This window comes from Agelaius tricolor, unplaced genomic scaffold (genome assembly GCF_023055355.1).
Source record: "Agelaius tricolor isolate 1412-34295 unplaced genomic scaffold, bAgeTri1.0.p SCAF_11, whole genome shotgun sequence".
Lineage (NCBI taxonomy): Eukaryota > Metazoa > Chordata > Aves > Passeriformes > Icteridae > Agelaius > Agelaius tricolor.
In genome coordinates, this window is record NW_027269271.1 from 16,297,327 (window position 1) to 16,315,638 (window position 18,312).

At 37.9% G+C, this 18,312-nt stretch overlaps 1 protein-coding gene across 1 annotated transcript in view; it reads right to left on the reverse strand.

Annotated features, from left to right (window-relative positions):
- Positions 1-18,312, reverse strand: part of HS2ST1 (heparan sulfate 2-O-sulfotransferase 1) — a 79,079-nt gene that overhangs the window by 19,808 nt on the left and 40,959 nt on the right. The window contains exon 2 of the mRNA XM_071436343.1: positions 1,322-1,560. Coding sequence (XP_071292444.1) covers positions 1,322-1,560 — 239 coding nt within the window. The remainder of the gene's footprint in view (positions 1-1,321; positions 1,561-18,312) is intronic.

Consider the following 18,312-nt stretch of genomic DNA (forward strand, 5'->3'; position numbering starts at 1 on the left):
AACAGGAGTAGAAATTTAATTTATTATGTTTAATTTATACCTACTCAATGACTAGCTCTCCTATCCCTCCAGGACAGACCTCCATTTCAAAAGACACCTTGACAGAAACAGAATTTGATGGGAAGTGCAGTACTATGATACCTGACTTGAGTATGATTTTTAACTAATAGGCTTATTAAATCTTTTGAAAAATCACCCTGCTCTTAGTGCACAGGTCTTAGTACTTGTTCTATGCAGTGGACAGGACTATAGTGATGACTACCAGACTTTACTATCAGAGTAATCATGTATGACAGTACCACCTTCATATGTAGGAAACAATTTTACAGGAGGAAATACTCCACAGTAACACAACTCCACTATCACAGAACAGATTCCAGTATCACCCAAGTCCATTATTTCCTCTGCACAGAGATCCCTACCTCAACCCCTGCCCCAGTCCAGCTGTGCTGAGCTGCTTCAGCCTGCAGACATGCACTTAGAGGAGCTGGAAGGCTCAGTGCTGACATGCTGCAATGCAGAGCAGCTCCTGCCTCTGCTGCATATCAACTTAAGTGATCAGCATACAACCGGCAGTAGAGAGCTCAGAAACATTTGTTCTACAGGCAGGGATGATGACAGTGATGTTTCAGATCTCTAACCTGGATTCTCTGCAAGTGCACTCATGGCAGCCAAGGAAATACTAATGAAAATAAACCAATAAACCTACTTCCTCACCCCAGCCTAATAAAAAACACAGCACTGAACCCTCATCATCTTTTTAAAATACAGTAGCCATGGTCATTTCTAGTCTGGTACTACAGTGATTTTAGTGAGGATTTTAATGGATGCTAAGTGACCAGTCCTTTGCAGAGCAAGCTATTTACAAGCACTTTTCTATATGCTTTTTATCACCTGTGAGACCTGACTAGCCCCAGTACTAAAGACACAAGTCTAGCCCTGACAGCATGGCACAGTGCCTGCACTACTCAGAGAGCAAATTGCCTAAGACTGCATTCACTGCAGATGGAGATGACAGACAAGTTGTATTACACAGCCAAAACAGTTATAACAACGAAGGTCATTTCTACCCTAGTCATGCCCCTTTTCAGTTTCATTTTTGTCCAATAAACAGACACCACCTCCAGTAGCCAAGCAAAAACCTCAACCTATTAAGAAATAATATTCTCTACAAAGAAAATATGAAAATATTAGATTTCATTTATATTGGAATATGTGACAAAGAAGTTAAATACATCAGATGACTCAAGTTTACATAGCAAACGTTTTTTCTTATGCTCTTCCCTGGTTTCATAAAGACATCCTGCATTCAGCAGTTTACCTGATCTTGCAGAGACATAACAGGGTTATTTTTGGTTGTATTGATATGTAGAACATGGTATTTGTTCTTCGCACAGAGATCATAGGCAATATTTGTGAAAGATGTGCTGGCAGTCTTGGGAACTCTGTTGTAAATAATCACCACATCATCTTCCTCATCCAGTGTCACATCTTGTCGGGGACCATCGACTGTGTGACGTTGCTCTATTTCTCTGACTTCATGCCTTGCAATAGCCCTTTCTGTTAAGGAAGAAAAATATAAAATTTCAATGTAAGTCTCACCAATCTGAAGTTCAAACCTTAGAACACAATCTGGTGAAAAGCAGTAACTCCTGAGCAAGAAAAGAAACACTAACTGTAGTATGTATTTCTGACATATCTGAACAAAACTTTATCAATAAAAATGAAGGAAAGACAGTCCAACACAGAACACGAAGCCTAGAAAACAATATGCTTAGGGAACACAGACCATACTCTGTGACTCACACTGATGTCATTTTCTTTAGACTCACCATCTCTAAAGGAAAGTCTATAATGCACAATGAAATGGTGACATCCCTGAAATATCCCACATGATTTCTGCAATACCCCTAGTTAAAAATTATAGTGGAAGAAGATTTTATTAATTTGAAGTTTGACAAGAATAGAAGCAAGAGATGCTTACAAAACAGGTAACAGACTCAGGCTTTTCTCTGTTCTAGACAAGTATGTACTTTAGTACAATTTGTAATACAGATGTCAAAACACTTTTTCTCACTCATGTGGTGATGCTGCCTTTAATAATGTATTTAAAGAAATCCGCATTTATCAATAGTGTAAGCTGAAGTTGATATCACAAGAGTAACCTGTAATTCTCTGTATTATTTTCTTTTACAGGGTATAGCTCTTTATAGATGACACACTTTTAACAGCAGCAGCAGCTCTTGACCTTTACTTCCCTTGATTCTTTAGGCAGCTTCTTCTATTCTCTTTCACCAAATCTCTTTAATTATAATATAAAATCACTTCTAAAGCAGAATCATCAAGCTGTGAATAGCCTACCCTGTAATTCCACGTAAATTGTCTTAAACCACAAAATTCCATCTGTCTGAAATGCTTCAAAGCTTAAACTCACTCACTCTCTCATATGCTCATATCTCACACCCCATAACTAAGTTACATCAGTAGGAAAATGTTTGTAGGAAATGCTTATTGAGTGTATCTCAATTTTCCACATGACATCTGTTGCTCCCCACTACATCAGTCACAGTTTTTGCTCCTTCCTTTCTCATTTGCTACCTCTCCCATCAATGCTGGCAGACATCCTATTTTGGAAAGAGATGAGGTAACAGACTCAGGTTTCATCTCTCTGAAGATGGCTACAGAAGAATGGGGCTAGCAAGTCTCCCCTTCCTGCCAGTAACAGATTAGAGGAAGCATTCAGTAGGGAACACAGTTAACCATGTGGCTGCCCAAGGCTACATGGATAGTGAATACCACCTAGAGAGGCTGAAATGAAACACATTTGGTTGGTATTTTCTACACCAGAGTAGCAGATCTAAGCCAGATTTAATCATAGCTGCACAGAACCCCAGGGCTGATAACACTTACATGGAAGAGAGAAACATTTGTGAGAAAGAGACATGATTTGCAAGAGGATTTATGAGAAGCATTCTCTAATGAGGTATTTTAAACCTTGATGATTCAAGAATTAGTGTGATAAGGGCACTTTAAAGACCATGCATAAGATATAAGAGCTGCATGATTGGATGCAATTAGCAGAAAGGCTATTGCATCCAACCACCTTCAGCTTCCCATTGCAAGGGGGAAAGCAAGAACTCAGGTAAGGAGCAGAACCTTCACAAGCTTGATGTATACACAGTCCTATTATGGAAAAAAAAGGAGGCTTAAAATTTCAAGCTGAAACAAAAACTGATCTTTAAGACGAAGCACTGAAATCACCTTTTTGAAATAATTGCAATAGTTAAAAAACAAAATCTGAAATGAAGTGAAGGATATAAACTGCTGAAGCGCAAGAGGAAGCACCTGGAAGTGTCTAACCTGGTCAGCCATTCTGAGGGCCTATTTCATTCTAGTCTACAGAATGTAGTAATACAATAATGAAAATTGCAAATTTTGTAAAAGTGCACATTTTTTCCCACTCACAAACTGTTAGCAGGAAGTCAGGAAGCTCCTCTGCTACTTACTGAAAAGTCAGTTTAACTTTTAAAATTATGCATATCATTTTTTTTTATTTATAAGGTTCGTTAATTTATTATTTGGAGATGGGAAGAGGTCCAGTAATGGTAAGATGCAACTGAGAATAGTCTTTGGGATACCCATGTAATCAGAAGTTAGAGAATTTGAGGAGTTAATGGGCATTTGATTAACTACTTCATTTGTTCTTCTATAAAATTTAAATAATCTTGGAAGTAGAAGCCCTGCAATGGCTGAAAAATGAACAATACTTCTATATGTTTAGAAATACGGTAGAAAATGCAATGCTTTAAAGACATTTGACATGTGGAAGATAGGGAGGTGTATTTACTAAATATATCATGTTTACCAAAACACCTCCTTAGATAACAGCCCTGCGAATATGACTTTGATTACAAGAACCTGTCTACATAAGGTTGGACTAGTTTCACTGAAAACAATTTTTAAAAATTCTAAAAATCAGGACGGGTGATTTCTTTCATCTCAGAGATTCAGTGGACAAAATATCCCGAAGTCTTATTGCTTTCACTGCATTCTATTTAAACTTTGTTATAGGAAAAATACTTATGCAAAATTATTAAGAGCCAAATGCTTAAACAGGCTTAAGATCATACACTCTAAATTTCACATTATATAACTACACCCATTTTAAAAGATATTTTAAGTAAGTGATACCCTTTGAGTACAAGACAGGTTTTCATAAAACTATAATACAGGATAATTTTAAGGCATAAAATATTCTGTTTCACACTGTTTTACTATTGCTTGTTGAATTTCCCCAATTGTAATACACAATATAATTGCTACACCCTTGGGATAAACTCTGTTCTGTCATCTGCAGCTGTCCTGCACACAAACTTTCATCAACTGCAAGGACAGTTTGCACATAGGCAGTACCAATATGATCAGTGTAATAACAGTTGCTGAACTGATTATTTACCAGCAGATGAATTACTTGCAGAAAATCCTTAGTTGGCTGAAGTAGCTGCTTTGTAAACAGTAGAACAAGTTTGTTTTCTCACCCATTTGTCTACATGTTCTTCTAAATCTGCTTTCATCCTATTTCTGTAACTCAGCCTCTTGGCATGACCTACATTTCTTGAGCCATCCTCTTGTAGCAATAAACCACAAAATATCATGGCTAGCAACAAATTGGTTTGCCAGTCAGATGCTACCAGAAAATAACACATAATGGGCAAGTTATGTCTTCTCCTTCAGCAGAAGCATTAATAGCAACATTTCATCTGTATGCCATCACTTCAAGGTTACTGCCCTTTCAAGTCAAAGCAGTTTCTCAACAAGCTCAAAAGTTACTAACAAGAAATACTTGGAGAGAAATGGACAGGCCAAGGATCCCAACTAATAAAATCACCTGTGAAAATGCAGTGGACCCATACATACTTCTAAAAATATTTGAAAACCCAGCTGAACCATATTTGCATAATTACAGAAACAAATCACCCAAATGAACAATATTTAAATAATTATAGAAACAAATGACTGGGATCCTAAGCAGTTATTAGTCTACATTCCTTGCACATTCAAACAGATAAATGTCTTAGGTAAAACAAGCTTATTAGCATTGACTTCAAATCCAAGAATTAACTGCATAACTGCATACAAAATCTTCCCAAAGAAAATAGTGTGTCATGGATTCTAACAACTGAAAGATTAACAAAACCAAACATTTCAAATTCCTCACATTTTTCACAGAAGCATAAGAACCTCCTGGGATCTCTGAACAAAGAAATCTATCAAAATCAGAAATTCTTCTTTACCTTCTAACTTAGCACTTACCACTCTTGATCAAAGACACATTTAGAGCCTTGCTGGCTGTCAAAATCAAGTTCAAGTAACTGAAAAAAATAATTCGGAGCATACGGCTCTCCTTTCCCAAACTATGTCCTTTGTCCTCTACACCTATTTTCCTTTTGTATGTATCTACAGATATTATTTAGGCTCTCTCTTCAATCTGACTTATGTGCCTGCCATGCTTCATTGTGAAAGTGCCCACCCAGACAAGGAAAGACTCAGTCTTAAAATAAATTTTAGCTCAGCAGCCTTCGAGTGTTGCCCAACAGAAGAAAAAGATGTGGATTCAAACTTCAGCCTCACTGGCTTGAAGGGAAGGAACTGGACAGCTGGCCTGGACAGCACCGCCCCTGAGCAAACTGTTGCTGTATATTTACATTCTGGACACCCCATTAACCAACAAACAGGCTTCCTGGAGTTGGGAGCACCAGGTAAGCCAGCTGACTTGGTGTCTCAGCTTGCTTTCCACCTTGCTCCCTGGCCAATTAGGCAAGCAGCTCTCAAGCTGTTTCCCTGCCCAAAAGCTCTGTTAAATGCATGACTGGCCTAAACACTGAACCCAAGCAGGACTGCAAACCTACTCACTATGGACTCCATTCTCCTCTGACCAAGAATGAAAACTGAACAACAGCTAAAATAGAATCATAAATCTGTAGAGAAGTTGATGTTTGGAATCATTTTCCACACCCACCATATAGACACAAAGTTTAGGTATCCCAGCAAGCATGGTTATTCCCAGAAATAATATACATACTTAAAGCAAATACTTCAATAAAACAGCATCCAATAAAACAGAAAAAAATAAAATACTTAATTCCATCAAATATGAAAATTTCAAAAGTTTGTAAATGCTTTAAAACAGAAGGTGTATACTTAAAACACATCTTCAGCTCTAACTACAGCACCACTTCCATGACTCCTGAATACTGCACATAATGCTAACTATAAAGATAGCTAAAGATCTGTGGAAGCAAAGTGTTTAGGCACCATGATGTAGTATATTTAAAAATAAGCATATGTCAAGCAGCTCCATAAGCTTTCCAACTTCAGATTGAACTGTTTTGCTTGACCCAAGTGTTGACTTCAAGTTGATGAATTAGCATCAGACCAAACACAACAGTCACCATTTATTTTTGTTGTCTCCCAGTCACTTGCAATTTCTTGTTTCCTTGGGACAAGTAAACAGCTGTAAAGTGAAGGATGTAATCACACAAGGAAAAGCTTTGTGACTTTTCAGAATGCCAAAACTGTCAGTAATCTGTTACGAAGCACTGTGACTATGATAAGAGCAAAGAAAAATAAGTTGCAAACCAGGGATTTGTTCTCTAAATAATAAACATCAGCTGAGTATATAAAAGTAGGGTTTGCTTTATTTATAGTGCCTTAATATCTTAATGCAGGTCTCCAGTGTCAGCAAGAGAAGTTAATGGAACTGTTTTCTACACACATACAGTTGTCACAAGCATTCCACTATACAAATATGCATGTCACTCCTTCAAGAAAAATCCAATTCAAATAGTGAAAAAAAGCAAGATCAATATAGAGTGTCTGACTCTATTTAGTAAGGCAGCCTGGAGACTGGTGCTTATCTATATATATTCATTATTTATATTATTACACAAGCTTTCTGCAGCCATACAATCACTTACTTTTTAAAAAGGGTATTGACTAGCAAAAAAGCAAAAAGAATCACTAACCTATCTGTTAAAATCATTGAAAGGCCTATATGTAAGGACAATGCTGTATTCTAGTAAGCACCATCAGGTTTAATAAAACTAATTGCTAAGACATACTGTTATTTGCAACATATTGCACTTATACCCCTGCTTGTCTTCACACATCTTGGCTAAACTAACCTAATCTGGAAAACAAGCTATTGCCATCTGGTCTAACAGCCAAAAAAAGGAAGACAGCAAACAGCACTGCCTTCTGATCAGAACGGCAGCTGACGTGGTTAAGGTAGAAGAGCTAAACATTTTACTAGGAATCCGAGGAAGTTGGAGTACCAAGAATAACCCTACAAAAACTCTGTGTAGCACCAACAGACAGAGCGTGATATTTGCTAAATTGACACTGGCTATGTATAGATTAAGCATTTACAGTGATAAACACGATTTCTAACCCTAATGTTGTTATTGGAGCTTGTGTAAAACAGAAGTTCTGAAAGAAGTTTTAAAAAACAGAAATGAGCCTGTGTGCTGCATGAGCCCCACGGTTGTTAAGTCATTACAGAATTAATTTTAATTACATTTTAAAAATACTGATTAGATAAGCTCTTAATTATATTTTTTGTTTTGTTTATAGAAACTATTTATCTTGGTCTTAGCTTAATTTAAGAAACGTCAGTTTAATTCTATATCCTGGCTGCTTTGTACATAAATCAGAAGTATGTTTTATTTTCCCCTCAAAAATGTGAATTGTTAATCAAGATATTTTCTACTTCATGTAACTAAAATATCAACATAGATTAAAAATAATGCTTTATCTATTTTTCCAGTCTAAGGTTGGCAGCCTAAAGACCTCATCTGCAAGATCGAAAAGATAAGCATGAATAAAGATAAGCTCTAACAACATACAGACCACTTAAAAATTACATTTCAGGAACATCAAAGCCAATTTAAGTAAATGAAAGTACAAAAGCCCCTCCATTTTTAATTAAATGCTAGAATTACAACAAACATGAAATTAAAACGTTATAATTATCTCTGGAAAACTCTTTTTGCTGTATCCTTCCCCTCCTCACACTTAAGTCCAAGCTATTCTCAGGCAGAACTAGGAGTAAAAATACAGGCAGTATCAAGCTGGTTCCTTTATGAATAAAATAATCACCTGCTGTAAGGGGAGCCCTTCCCCTTTGACTCTCAGAGGATTGAAAGGAGCAGTGGCCCTGTGCACCCAAGGAGTCCATGGAGGGACCATTACAAACTCCTCTCAACACGTACGCCCCTGGTGTACCCTGAGGTTCAGCTGGACTGTCATGAGAGAAGCCCCCATGAAATCTTCCATACCAGTTTGAAACCATGCACATAGAACACTTGTGACACAACTAGCAGCTAATGCAAATCTTCCAGAATCATCTTCTCCATGCTAAGAAACAGTGGCAATCATATTTCAAATACCTGCATATTGACATCACAACTATAAATCTCTTTGTAGCAGACATTGATTGGTAATATCACAATTATACAAGCAAGAGTTTGACCTCATTTCATGTCAGTGTGATATGGAGCTCCTTGTGCTTGGTAATAAAAACAGAAATAGTCCAGGCTAGTGATGTGTACAGTGAGGTGGTTTTATACACAAAAAACTTCCCTCTGGCAGGAGAGCCAGCTGGCTCATTGAAAGCCTCTTGGTGTTAATCCTGATTTAGATTGGATTAAGCTTTTTAATTAAAAGGAATTATTCTCCTACATGCATGAGAAATATTCTGATCTTCTCCCAGATCTTTTTTTTTGAACAAGGAGGACTATTTGATGAAAATTTGTCCAGAAGAAAAGGGTAAACCATTCCTTCAACTGCATCTCAGGTAGCTGTTACAAAAAGCTCAAAACAATTCCAGCCCCCTGCTCAGTATTTTGGTCCCACATAGTGAGGGATACAGCAGATTTGTATTCATCAATCTCTACCAATGCTTCCTAACCACAATACAGCACAATTATTCATTATCAGAAGACATACCATCACTGAACTTACTAAAAGTCAGAACTGCCAAATGTTATGCTGGGTAAGGCAATGCCACTGAAATAAAAGACTAAAAGAATTCCCCCAGTAAGTCCAGAGAAAAAGAGGAATCAAGATTCTCTTTTGGTATTTCAAATTCATTAAAATACTCATTTTATGATGGGAAAGTGTATTTAGCTTTACATACTGCTTTGTTAGCAGTCAGAATTGCACAGTATGCAGAGTTGACTGGTCTTGAGAAAAAACCAAAGCACCCCAAACCAAACACCAGGAACACCCACATATTTGGTCAGATTATCTTTTGCAGACATTAAGACTTTCAGTGGTCAGATTTTATTTTATACAAGCAAAGTAATCTGCTTCCAACAATAGTCAGTAGGCCAAAATCTAGCATTAACCCATTTCTAATAAGGTTGAAACCTGCAGAGCTCTAGAAGGCAATAATCCTTTTGCTACCATTGAGAGCGGAAGTGTTTTGAACTGTCAATACCAAGGCACTGATGATGTTTTAATTTGATTTTAAAGAAATATTACACAGTCAGCACAGCTATGAATAGCAATGCTAAAACTCTATTTTAAAGAGATGGTTTGTGGAAACGTCACGGCCCGAGCTCCCAAAGATGCTGTGACTTTGAGAAGTCTGTGCCCACACCAGAGCTGCAGGTACTGGTCTGCTTTCCCCAGAGAAGCTGTACAGCTGTAACACTTCTTTTCTATGCCAGTATGAAAACTACCAAATTAATCTAAAACATTTCCTCTCTGTTCTTCACATCTCCATTCACGAACCCGAATTCTCCTGAGGTGCTTTTGGTTTAAGGCTCCAGTGACCATCAATGGTTTCTGTATCTACTATTTAAATTTCCCTTGCTGTTGCATTAAGTCTCCATCCTCAAATTCCATAAGCCTCAATTACTACTTTTGCATATATGAATAGTAAGGTTCAAAGGTTCATTTTTATGTTAACAAGCTGCAACCACGTACGGATGTATATTAATATTTGTTGGTAATTCTAATAAAGCATGTATGAAAAAACACACAAGTCTTCCCTTCTGCTACATGAAATGGAAGTTACTACTTTAGAATTTTAAATCAGAAAGCTATTTTAATCCAAGCCATTACTAGAGGCAGGGCCTACAAAAGCACTACTATAAACTTCTGTGGGAGGATATACTGATTGATACAATTTTTTATAAGAAATGCATTATTTATCTGAGATACTTCAAAGCAAAGAATACCACTGGTGAATTCTGATGACACATAACCTTCCAGATACATGTTAAATAGTGAACTCACTCTTCAGACTGAGTGAGCAGAGGGATACTTGAAAAGGACTTCTTTGTCATGATACAGACTCTCTGGCAACACTGTTAGATAAGGAATAAAATCAAATAAATTTTTAAAATAAATAAATGGAAATAAAATAAATTGAACTTTGACTCATGATACTCAGCAAATTTAATTGCAGTGGTTAAAGAGGGAACCATGTGACAACAGTACTCAGGAGACAACATATTATGGTAGGATCAATTCATACACAAGTTTGGGCAGAAAAGACAGAGGGAAAGTCAAGAGGCAATAATCCTCCATAGTATGACGTGGTACAAAGGAAGCTCCATGATGAGCGAACACTGAAAATGTGCATACTCTCATCCTTCAACTCCTCAGGTACTGTTCTATATCTACTTCATCATTTTTATCTTCTGTTCCAATTCAGTTTATCTTTAAAAAGGCAGAAACACTATGGCTGTATGTAAGTTGTAAACACTAACCTCTCTTGTGCATATTAAAATAATTTCTGAAGTCTTATTACTTCTACATTCCTAGATTAAAGTAACTTCTCTTAGTTTCCAAACAGCCACCTCAAAATATTTTCACACCTCTTCTAACACCTAGTTCATATCAACTTATCTTCTTCTCAGGAAGGCAAGGATATCTTGGGCTGACATCAATATGCAGGGTTAAAACTGACTCAGGGTAAAAATTCTCACTACGTTTCATACATCACACTATCAATGAGAAAATGGGTCACTTTTCATCAAAGGGAAATTCTGTATCTAAATTGTTGTAGATCAGGAGTTCACATCTCTGTATACTACTAGGCTACGACCAACTGAGAACTCTTAAGCAAGATCCAGGGTGAACCACAGTACATATGTGTAGTGATTTTTTCAGCAAAACTATATCAAATTTAAAAGAGTTTATTCTGTCCAAGTGGTCTCCCCTCTGTGCTCCCAAATGTGAACATATTATCTCAATGGTAATTTGGTTAAAGTAGCACCCATTTATTTCAGAGGCCATAGAAAAAGCCCCTCTCAGTAGTCAATGCCACAAGACTGCAACTACAACAGGTAGTAGAAATTTCACTTGACTTTACACGTGGTACTTAAAAAGTATCTGGAACTTCAGTAATTTTGTATGCACCATGAACTCTTTTAACCTGTTCTCTGAGGTACAATTTCTGTAATATACTGACTTCTAAAAACTGTATTTACAATTGTACAGAGTAAGTTTTATTTCAAAATACAACATTTCCCATTGAACGAAAAAGCACAGAGCTGCCACAGCTCTGTTCTGCTTTTGCGCCTTACAGCTGCTCAGAGGGGGAAAAAGAGTCGGTTTAGGTATTGTGAGGTTTGTTTTTAAATCCTGCCTCTCAGCACCCTGGAAGCAGAGGAGTTTCTTGCTGCTCCTCCCCAGGAGGGAAGCTGACTGTGCACCAGAGCCCGCAGAATCTCCTGCCACAGCGGGGGCCGTGCCGGGGCCGCGCCGGTCCCTGACACAGGCTCAGCGGCGCGGGCCGAGCCGGGACCCAGACCGGCTGTCTCTGCACATCTGCTGCGCACACGAGCATTTGAGAACAATCCCTGCTTTCAGCCCAGATACAAACTCGCCCAGTATATTCAGCAAAAAAAGCAGCTGAAGCCAATAGCTTTCATTTTCCAAAATGATAGAGACCCACTCCCTCATGGCTACAAATGTGACTGGTTCCAGCCTCTGAACTTGAGATGGAATAGCCCCAGCTCTCTGTGAAGGGTCATCCCGTGCAAAGCACACAGCCACAGGAGGCAAACCATACGAAATCAGCTTACCCATTGAAAACAGCTCTGAATTGATAACAACTGAGCTGCAAAACCCCATAGAAATTCACATTCACTCCACTAAAACAACTGCAGCAGACTGTCTTGGTGAAAGGAAATTCACCATGGACATGAAATACAGTTTTTTCAAGAAGTGAGAGCTCTTGATAATAATTACTTAGGCTATTACAAAGCTAAACCTCCCTAGGCTGAGCACCATTCTGCCTCTCAGAACTTCCAGCCCAATTTGGAAATCACAGACAGCATCCTGGCTAATTTAACACACAATACAGCTGTCCTTAAATAAGTCCTAAACTGAAAAATATTAAAATGATTCGTCATGTTAACTTTATTATTCAGATTATCATTACATGTGAAAGCAGGAAACTCTCAGGCAGTACAGGCATTTTAAGGTAACTTGATTGCAAAGTTTAAAAGCAACAATAATTCACCATTTATCACAAAATGATTTGGGTTGGAAGGGGCCTTGAAAGCTCATCTAGTCCAACTCCCCTGCAATGATTTACAGTCAGTTGTGCAAAAATCAAGACCGATGTGATGAAGAGCATGAATAACACACGTAAGGTTTTTTTACTCACTGTCTTGTTTTCCACATACAGGAACATGTGGGTCCCATTACCAAGTCCTTCCTCCAGCTGAGAAGGTAGAAATCTTCACTGTAAAACATATGCTGACATGCATCTTTCAAAAGCTAGAGTTTTAACAGTTTTATTAATTAGTCTAAACTACCTGAGTTCTCAGAATTAAAATTGTATCTGTTACAATAAATGCTCCCTAATCTAGTCATCACTAGCTGAGAAACACACTGCAGAGATCAAAGAGATTTGCAACTAAAAAACATTTCAGCGATTTTCCTCTTTCTGTTGCCTACCTGAATCTAAGGATGTATTTTATTTTCTTATTTTACCATAGTAGTACAACTATGCAAACCTTTCTTTTAAAAAATACTGTCACTAGAAAGATGAGGGACTATCTTTGCTAATTAGCGGAAATTTTTGCATCAAGAAAACTGTCTTTAAAATGAGTTCTGTGTCTTCAAAATTATATGAAGTACTAATTTACAAAAATAATATGTACAACAAATCACTTGAAAGCTTATCTCCTGCTATAGGACATTTCCATTGGGCAGCAATCTGGACTGCATTATAAGACACTATTATACATGAACAGATGGAAATCATAAACTGATATTTAGCTACAGATTTCCTGTCAGAAACTTATATAAAAAGAAAAGAAGGAAATATGCTTAACATTTTCCATTAGCCAACATCAAATCACTGAAAAAACCAGAGGCATCCATGTAATGCCTATGAAACAACAACCTATTTTAATCTGTATCTTTTCATGTTCCTTACAAATCAAATAATCTTATTTATTCCTATGTTTTTATCCTTAGGCACACAATGTAGGATCAAAACCAATAAACTACCCACAAAAGAGCACACATTTCAGTTTCAGTTAAAAATTAAGACTTCTCAGGTTTGAATTCTAACTTATGGCTGAAAATCAGTAGAAACCATTGAAGCGCTACAGAGCTTCACAGGTTTGTCAGAACCGATTATCGTATCACAGCCAAAAATGTATTAAACTTTCCCATTATAATCTTGGCTAGATTAGCAAACCCATTGTTTATATCATTCAGATATGAAAGAAACTCAAGTTGCAAAGATTAATGTATGTAACACCAAACTACTATGAAAATAAACTGCTCCCTTCATTTAAGGGCAAAGTAATATCAGCTGTTGCAATCAATATGACTATCTTGAAATACAGTATTGTTTTGGATTACACTTAATCAGAACCTTCTGCTTCACTGCCAGGATTTAAAAAGAAAAGTAAATATTAATGCTATTAAAACAATACAGAGATCATCAGTTGCTGAACATGCCACCCAAGAGGAATGGGGACTCTATGGGAGATAAGGTACAGCTGTCATCTGGGTCATGGGAACTGTATTTCACAACTGATAAAATTGATAACTTCAGCCACCTGTAAACTAAAAAGTGTCCAAAATATTATTTCACAAAACGTCAGAATACATTAAGTACCACATGGACGTTTCCTTCGGCATGTAAGTCAATAGCAGTGTAAATTTTGAGTCTGCACATAGACTGAGTTTGCTATTTTCTTCATGGATTTACCAATGAAAGCTTGTAATATTATTATTCTACACATTCAGCTTCTTTAAATTCATTTTCTTTCTGCACAAACACAATACAAGCAAAGGAAACAAGACTTTCTTCTGTTTCAATAGTCTTAAGATCACCGATGACCTCCAAAAGGATTTCATTGGAGGGCCTTACTATTAATTACTCCAGGCTAACAACAGTTAGGGCTTCAGGCATAACCAAGACAACATACCTAATTCCCCATTTCATGTGGTGAATTCATGAGGTCAAACTGCATTAAATGTGGGGAGGAAGGAAACTAATTGGAAAGAAAAAATAATGTGTAAGTTGACTATCAATTAGAATATGTTGTGTTATTCCACACTCCACTAAAGAGCCAGCACTGAATCCAGAATTTCTTATATGTATATAAATTCACATTCAACAGATGCACAAAGTTCAAAAAGTCTGTGTTATTATTTACTGAGAGCTGGGAATAGTCTACACAAAGTAAACCTGGCAGCTCACAGCTATCTCAAACTTACCTTTGGGAAGGGCACCAGAATTCTGCAGTATTTGTCTGGACACAGATAATAAGCCTAGTCATTCATAATTAACAATGTTCTCCTTTTGTTTTACCTTATGCAGCTGAGTAAGCACTTGTCTGTTAACCCAAACTGAAGAGAAGGAGTCTGAAGGTTTACTGAATACCACCATTAAGACATAACCACAGTTCCAGCAAGTGAAGTTAAAATAAAAATAGCCACAAAAAAAACCACTAAAAAAGGTGGGAGACCATCTTAAGAAGTAGAAAAATATACCCCTGTATACTACAATGAAAGAACACCAGGCACTCTTGATGGTTAACCACATGCACTGGAGGTAAAGAAGTAGTTCTTCTTCCAAACAAACAAACAAACAAACAAAAAAAAATGCAGCAGTTTCAAAAGCTTTTAAAAGTTCTTTTAGGTAGCTTTTAATAGACTTGAATGGGAACACTCTGAGGCCAGAAAGCAGTGAGCAGCCTGAGGATCCCATCTTCCAACCATTAGGTTATGCAATCTACTGCCTCAGCCTTTTTTCTACGGCTGCTTTATCAAAGAATAAACACAAATACTTGTTTATAAAGCCGCAGGAACTTGAGGGGAATGGACATGCAGCTTTCACTAGCAGAAGAATGATAGTCTTCATCTATCTTTTTATATGTAAGGCAGTTGAGATAATGTTAGGTCTTGTCCTAATGGATTTTGTTTTAGTATCTTCCAGCTCAGAGGTAATATAACATGACATACAAAAGGCTTGTGAACAGGCTGAGAACACTGGGGACATCACTTCAACTCCCCCTAAACTCCCTCCAAGCACAAACTCTGCTCTGCAGAACATACCTATTATTATAAAATTACTCAAGGTATGTCTTTGTCCATTTATTAGAGACTGAATAGGAACCAAGAATACAGAGCCGCTGGTCTACTCAGAGAAGGTTTACTAGGATGCAGCAATACATCCAAGTGAGGAACCAGAGGATCTTCCAATACACTTGGTATTTGTGCTGGCAGCCACAAATAACAGTAAACAAGTTTTTTGATTGCAGACCTGTGAACTAAAGGGGAAGAATATATCATTCAATTCCTTCTCAAAATTCTGCCACTGGGGAAACAGAGCACTTCCTGTAGGGGGAAAAGGACCTAGCACTCAATTGTAGTACACCCTAAAACAAATCCCAAATAAAAAAACCCCACCAAAGTAACTCCCTCTCACCAACACCAAAAACTGCTGATCAGTACATGATTATGCCAAGTACTTTGTAATGAAGTTCACAGTTGTAGTTTCCAGCTATGACAGCCCTACTTGCATTCTGTTCACAGCTATCAGTGTCTTCTCAAACACACCTTGTCACCTCTCACTGGTGTCATTTTAAGCACCAAGCCTGCAGCTGTTCAGTTTCCAGTGTCAAATCTCCCCAGTACTTCCTAAACCCTCTGAAGCTCCTACTCCTCTGTCTTAAACACACCCAAATGTTAAGATGCCCACATACAAGCTGCTGTTGCCTAGTTTCCATTAACAGCTACAAATAAAGTAACAGGAATAAAGCAAAACACTTAGGAATAGAAACACTATTATTCTGATCTAAGAAAATCCATTTATCAATTCATGCAGAAACAGTCTCCAGATTAAGCCAATAGCAGTTGAAAGACAGCTCCCCCAGGTCAATCACACCTATAGAAAATTAACAAAAAATATTTTTTTATTTCAGTTAAAAGTTTTTTCTAATTTGTATTTCACAAATTCTATCCCTTAGACAAAATTTGCTACCTCAACTTTGTTAAAGTTTATTCTGCTTTAAAACCCAGCAGGAAAATTAAACCCCTTCAAGCCATCCCCTAGCCCCTGCCTCTTTCTGATAGTGGAGGAAACACTGGAAGAGATTATAAAATGCAATCACAATTTACTGAAAAATCACAATAACCACAATAATATTAATAAAAGTGTACGAAAGAGTGTTTTACCCCAAAAGGGGATTCACCACAAAACAACCAAAAATGCTTCCTGAAGACAGCACCCAGTGTGGTTTCCCAAAGGCAAGATGGTGACTGGCCCTGTGGTACATGGGAAAACAAAGGCTTAGCTTCCCCCAGCCCCAAACAGGGACAAGGCAGAACCTGGTGGGACCTGACAGGGCTCTGAACAAGTCAGCTGAGGCAGGGGAAACAGGGACAAGGCAGAACCTGGTGGGACCAGACAGGGCTCTGAACAAGTCAGCTGAGCCTCTCCCAGCCTGACTTTGTGGAGCAGGACTGGAACATCCGGTGCTCCGGCTGCGGCTCCAGCAGCTGCAGCTCGGGTGTCACCGGGCTCCGCTGGGCTCCATGCCAGCCTCTCTCTTCCCTTGCTGGGAGCCACATCTTGGGCTCACCTGCACTGCCTTTCAGCACCAAACCACAAACCTGCAGCTCCCAGGAGCAGGAGAAGGAGGCACCAGTTGTGGAGAGGGGCTTGGTCCAGCAGGCTGACCCAAGGCCGGCACAGCCCTGCCTCGAGCCCAACCTTTCCGCTTCCAGCTGCTTCCTGCAGACACCACGGCCACAGTGGTACCGAACTGAACGGCACTAGGAACTCCAGCCCTCTTCTCTAGAGCCACAACAATGTTTCACAAGGTATTTACCTCTGGTAATTCATATAAACTTCCTGAAAAAAACTTCACTTCCACCCTCAAGAAGCTGCGAACACTAGACAAACAAATATCACTTGGAAGTATTTCTTCTTAAGCTCTCTTATATATGTCAAAGTCTAGATAATCACTATGCTGTGGCAAATGAGACTATTTGGGTTTGTTTTAGTTCTGTTTGTTTTTTGCTCCATGGTGTATTTTTTGAGATTTATCTCTCAATCCAAGTTAGTCATATGCATTTTTATACCTATATTTTGCTACAGAAAAAAAGAAAATGAAAAACTCTTTTACAGAATAAAACATTGATATAGCAACATGCAGATGACTAATATACAGACTAGGTGCTTGAAACAGCTTCTACTTCAATCATCATTTCCCTATTCAACTATTCTGTAAAATGAAACCAAGCCTTGACTGACAAAAAATACAAAAATGTCAAATTAAAATATTTTTTCAAGTTCCAGACATGTAATAATCTGCTGCTCATAGTGGTGGTCTATAATTATGCAACAGAGATATAGCATACTTATGCAAATGAAACTTACACTAAGGGATCAATTTCTCCATCCTTGAAGTGCAGAGACCCAGGAGAATATCTTATAGCACCAAAATCAGAACTTGGAGTGGAAAAAATTGGTCAGTAAAAAAATTAAATATGCTCATGTATATTTGAAAGAACATATTCAAGACACTAGAATTCTGATTTCAAAGTGAAAATAATCACTTTTCTGTCTCTCACAAGGACAGCCCACTGTCAATATGTATTTTGGAACAACTGCTTATAAATCAGCTTGCAATGCTCTTCCCAGCACTGAATGAATGCAAAGGTTCCCAATAGTGAATTCATGTCCTTTCAGAAAGAATCTGGACAATTCAAACATTGCTGTTCCTTCTCAAAACAAAGCACACCATCACATTCTCATTATAT